This window comes from Aplysia californica, unplaced genomic scaffold (assembly GCF_000002075.1).
Source record: "Aplysia californica isolate F4 #8 unplaced genomic scaffold, AplCal3.0 scaffold00315, whole genome shotgun sequence".
Taxonomy (NCBI): domain Eukaryota; kingdom Metazoa; phylum Mollusca; class Gastropoda; order Aplysiida; family Aplysiidae; genus Aplysia; species Aplysia californica.
In genome coordinates, this window is record NW_004797585.1 from 102,970 (window position 1) to 108,767 (window position 5,798).

Below are 5,798 nucleotides of genomic sequence, written 5' to 3' on the forward strand. Positions count from 1 at the left end.
GACACGTCAGTCAGTAGCACCGCCCCAGAAGGCAGAACATAACGTTCTTGACACAAACTTACAAACTGACACTTGTCTGTCAGAGTCCACAAAAACTGACCCTTGCCCGAGTCCACATTTTTCTAACACAAACACACCTTTAACCCCCCCAACAATCACCCCTTTCAAGCTACACAAATAATCACAATTGTCAAACTTCACACTGACGACTGGGGTCTTTAATTTGGCTTCACATTTAAGACAAATCTTTAAAATTCGGGATAACCTACTCAACGAAATAGCAATTTGTAACCATCTTATTTCTGCTCTTGACTACACAGATTGGTGGGAATTGGAAAAACAAGACAGTCTTGTTAAAAACAAAGTTGGAAGTTGCTATAGACGAAAACATGTCCACTCATCAGACATCAATCTCTCACACTGCAGGGAATAAACGTTTAACTGTGGAGAGAGAGAGGGGAGAGAGGGAAAGAGAGGGAGAGGGAGAGAGAGAGAGAGAGGGAGAGAAAGAGGGAGAGGGAGAGGGAGGGAGAGAGAGGGAGGGAGAGAGAGAGAGGAGAGAGAATGGACGGACCTACTGCTACAAGCCCCACCAGCACCATGACACGATGGCTCAAACTGCACATTCCTGGAAAATCCCAATCAGAAAACGGGTGTGCCTCACGACTATTTCAGTCCTTCAGACTTCGACAACAAAAGTTAAGGACCACCTTGACAGACAGCCCTGGTTTTCAAAAATCCGAAGGAAAAAAAAAAGACAGCAAGGAATGTTTCAAATTGTTTTTCTCTGAAAGTGTTTGGGTTAACAATGCGTACTGCAAAGCTTCCTAAAGGGGCAAAAACCACCATGTGCAGCAAGGAAATCCTCGGGGAATTTTTAGCCAAACTTGCAAGTGGTCCTTAACTTATGTAGAAGTCTGTATGAAGCTAAGAGAGCAACCAGCCATGGATGCTGACTTATGTAACAAGGAAGGTGAAGTAAAAACCACAAATTATTTCACAACTCAATGTCCTTTTGCACAATTATTACTAAACCCATTCAACACCGCATTTTCTTTAAAAATTGATATTACCTAAAAACAAACAAAAACCCCCAACAACAAATCCCAAAAGCCAGAGCTGTAAATGTCAGTCAAAGAAGAGGAGGTGACCTTGGTTATCTGTAGCTTCATCAGCCAGTCCAGTCGGGACAGAGCCAGGAGGGGTTGGGGGGGGGAGAAACATCCTCCACAAATACTGATGTCCCGGAGCACACTGCCCCCTGTCTGCTTGTGACCACACGCCACCACTGCAACGTGTCCCCCACAGACAACGACAGGCACATCCTCCTGTGTGTGTGATCCTCGAGGAGACAAAAGTCGTGGGGAGTCAACCTAGACACAATTTCCTGATCAATAAACCACACGGAAAATTTTTTAAATTTTTTTTTTTAAAAGAGCAAAACAAACCAGTAGAAAGCACTGAATAAACACCACAGCATGGCTCCACACATCCTTCACATGTCTACGCGGTAGGTAGGTGGGCGGGCGGGTGGTGCCGGCGTGCGTCAAGAACAGCCAGCTAACAGCCCACCACCAGCAACTGCCGGATGCAGAGGCCTCGGATTTCCTGTTCCTGTGTGGAGTCGGCGACACCCCAGGCCACACACACACACACACAGAGATAATATTTGCTTTTGTCACGATTCACACAGCTAGGGCTAATGATATTGGTAACGGTGGTGCCTAAAGGGGGTGGAAGCCCTGTCTGTACATCAGGACTCGTTCTTGAGGGCAGATCCGTTGACTAAGATTTGTTCCGAGTGGTTGGTGGTGAGAGAGGAGGAAGGACTTGGTGCGATGAAGGCAGTGGCGTAGGGGAAGCGTTGGTGGCTCAAGAGTTGATAGTCCTTGGCTTCTTGCTCACACTTGCCCAGCTCCCCCGAACACAGACACTCCAGCACAGAAATGCAGTTCTGGGGAAACACAAAATCAACACACGTCATAACAATGATAAATAGTATTTGTATAGCGCATACCCCCGCTAGACAGCAAGCTTTATGCGCTTTACACTATATTATTACCCTAGCAAACCACAGAACACTCAGAAACATTCTCAGCTTCCCGGGAAACTAGAGTGCAAGCAGCTGAATAAGTCCTCAAACAGTAACAAACTGACAAGATCTTTAACTGTCTATAACTGGATATCCATTCCCACCTGGGTGAAGAGAGGAAAATTGGTGTAAAGTGCCTTTCCAAAGAACACAACGTTGGGCCCATGATGGGATTCCAACCTATGACCTTACGGTTGCAAGTCTTGAGAGCATAACCACTAGGCCACCGATGCCAACATATATAGCCTACATGTCATACATTGGACAACAGTAACCTCAAAAACACTGACAACTGCCACCCCGAGCTCTCAGCAATTAGCCCCCACCCCCACTGCAACCTGTTTGGGAACTGGCAGCAAAATTCCTAGACAAAAGAAGGGTCACGATCAGAGCAGCCTGAAAAAAAAAAAAGGACAAGTATTTCTGAAGACAAAACCATCATCAAAAGGGTGCTACAAGCAAGGTGGAAGGAACAAACAGGCTGACCGGTACTACTTCCTCACCCGTCAGAGCAGCTTGTTCTGTTCAGACTCGGAACAGGGCAAACTTAGAGAGTGAAACATCACCTCTACATGAAGTTCAGGATCAGTAACTCAGAGCAGTGTCAGTGTGGAACTGGCAGCCAAACGGGAAACCATTTGCTACAAGCCTGCCCAATGTCTGAGGCACTCATACTCTATAGGAGCCTGGGATGTCCACTTTAAGACGAACGAGAAGAAGACCCCCCCCCCCCCGATCAAAATTGAAAATATGCAATTTGGTATGAATGTGGCCGACTGAAATCAAACGGTCCCAATGAGGCAGAAAAAAAGTTACATACGTAAAAATTAGTTACAGTGAAGTCCACTTATAACGAGTCCACTTATAACGAGTCCTGAAACAACGAGAAGTCTGTTATAAAGACACTATTCTAAAACCCTGTTTTTTCCCCTTCTTTATCTTTGCAAATAAAATACTGCTATTGCGCAATCAGACAGTCACGCAAGTCGGTTATAGCGGAATATTGCTGCTGCTGTGCGCAGCACACAGACCAATTAAACATATAAAACCTCGCCAGTTGAGAAAGCTGTTGGTGACGCAGCGAAACAAAGAACGGGAGAGCCCACGCGAACCAACAACGAAGGCCGGAGCGAATGAGCAGAGAAGTAGAACGCATCGCGTGATAGGCCAGCCCAGTCTAGATTATCTAGGCATACCGTGCCTCTCACTTCTCTGGTGCGGGATGGAGAGGTCACAATGCTGTGATAGATGGAGTGAATGTGTGACGTGCCCAAGCAGACGCAATGCACCACAGGGTGTGGTGGGGTGGGGAACAACACAGCGGGCAAGTTAACCTAGAGCCAGAGACCCAAAGCCGATTTGTCAACATTGCTAGTGCTAAAGAAAGAAACCTGGTTCGATTTTTGATCAAGTAAGACCTAGAGATCATGTTGAACAAAATCATCATCAGGGGAAATACAAAAAGGAATAAACAGAACACCACGCTCATAGATTAGGCCTACTTTAGTATTTCACTTGAATTTATCATTGCATCCCCAATAACGAGAATCCTGCTATTACGGACATTTCGCACCGGTCCCCTCCCTCTCGTTATAACAGGATTCCACTGTATATTGCAGACTGAAGAACCCAACCACCCCTGCCCCCAAGATCACTTAACAGGTTAAAAAACCAGTAGTCAGCTAACCCCCGAGACAATAACTCCCTGCACTTGGGTCTCCCAAGCCAGATGTCGGCCCAACTTCCTCCCCTCCCACCTACCTGGATGGTGACCCCGGTGAGGTGGCCTTCCAAACTTGTTGCCAGCTTTACGGCCTCTACCTGGCGAGACGAGTCGAGCTTGTACATCATACGGGCAGCTGGGGAAACAAGACAATCATACACACTTGCGTTACGTGGTTGCTCATCTTGGCACATTCAGTGTCACTTAAAGTAATGAATCAAGTGACAAAACAGCTTTACTGCAAACAATTTCAGAAAAAAAGCACAAAAAAAGCAAAGGAACTGAAAATCAGGCACAATAATGATTTCAGGAAAGTAATGTTCGCAACAAACTGTTCACCAAAAGAAAGGGCTTGTAAACATGTTAACCCTATCCATACGCCCTGGGGTTGTATTCTTCACATTTTAGAATGCTTCTAGCACGAAGATCTCTTTGAAACTTTCAGTATTTCTCAAAAAAATCGTTTTTACAGACCGCTATGCAAAGTGAACAGATGGGATTAACAAGTAATTTTCCTCTATGGAAAGTGGTGGCACAGAGTTCCCCACGTCGTATGCATACGATAGCAAAACATGACACACGGAAAGGGTTAAACATCTGATGGCAAAATCTGGTGAAAACCATCACAACGGCACTGAATCAAACCTTTCACAGCTGTACTCAATCGAGCCATGCTCCACCCTTACATCCGTACTTAATCGAGCCACGCCCCACTATCTCAAGTAAGGTGCATGACGCCCCCCGAGCCACCCGTACCTGCTAAGCGGTGTTCTTGAGAGTTGGCGTTGCTGGCCAGGAACTCTTCGTTGAGCTGTAGCGCCGTCTTGCCCTCGTAGATGTTCTTCATCTCGCGATCTATCACAGTCTTGGTCGGTCCGGGCAGCTCCCTTTGTTCTTGAACTGAAACAACAGATACCAGGTTGTTTTTGTTTTGTTTGTTGGAGTAAAGAGAAGCACATCCACACAATAATGGTCATTCGGGGATGGGAAAAGGTAAGACAAACGGACAGAAACAACAGAGGGAAAGTAAAGAAGTAGGACCCACCAGTGACACCCTCCACCAACCACCCGCATGCCAGGTAGGCCACGATACAGCACGTTCAGCTTCCGTCACCCACGTCGGCAATTTAAGAGTCACCAAACCTTCTTCTTCTGAGTTTTACGGCCCTTGCAACACAATTAGGTCATATATGAGTGCCGAGGATTAGGTGTTACAAAAGAGCACTAACAAACACAAAAAAGGAGGAGAGACATGGACGATAGATTTTTATACAAAAGAAGGAGCAAACCACAGAGCACCCGCCAACTACCAACACAAAAAAGGAGGAGAGATAAGGACGATAGATGTTTGATAGGAAAGAAGGCGCAGACCACACCAGAGCACCCGCCAACCATCCACTGCCCCTACACAAACAGACAACTTACCATACTGTAGGAAATGGATGAGGCATGTGTGAAACTGGGGATTGGCCCTATCAGCCAGCACGCCTCTCTTCAGGGATTGCAACATCAACAGCAATTTTCCTGTAAAAAAAAAGTAGCAATAACTAAATGCAAGGAAAACTACTTGTTTTAGCAAGGTTTTTATAGCACTTGCAACACAATTAGGTCACATAAGTACCAAAGATTATAAGCGTTACAAACCTAAAAAAGAAGAGATATATATATGTATGTTAGATATTTGATGGGAAAGAAGATGCAAAGCACACCAGGGCACCCACCAACCACCCAAGAAAACCTACAAGACGACAGGTAGTCAGGAGTGGTCACTTGAAAAGCCACATTGCTGAGTGCTCTTCCCTTTCACTTTGACCATCAACAACAGATTTTTCTCATCTGTTCCCGACATATTAGGGAATATCAGCATACAAGTCCGTCTTCCTCTCCCTCACCCCCATCCTCATTCAATGCCTTTGAAGTCATAACTATGACCGAGGAATCCTTCACAAAAGTCATGTCAGAGGCAAAAGTAACACCCCCCCC

The 5,798-nt window shown here is 45.8% G+C and overlaps 1 protein-coding gene across 1 annotated transcript in view; it reads right to left on the reverse strand.

Moving 5' to 3' along the window:
- Positions 1-1,013: 1,013 nt before the first annotated feature.
- The window catches only part of LOC101851279 (N-alpha-acetyltransferase 15, NatA auxiliary subunit), a 23,275-nt gene continuing 18,490 nt past the window's right edge, over positions 1,014-5,798 (reverse strand). The window contains exons 19-22 of the mRNA XM_005102149.3: positions 5,241-5,339; positions 4,572-4,715; positions 3,854-3,951; positions 1,014-1,954 (exon numbers count right to left, since the gene is read on the reverse strand). Coding sequence (XP_005102206.1) covers positions 1,754-1,954; positions 3,854-3,951; positions 4,572-4,715; positions 5,241-5,339 — 542 coding nt within the window. The 3' untranslated portion in view covers positions 1,014-1,753. The remainder of the gene's footprint in view (positions 1,955-3,853; positions 3,952-4,571; positions 4,716-5,240; positions 5,340-5,798) is intronic.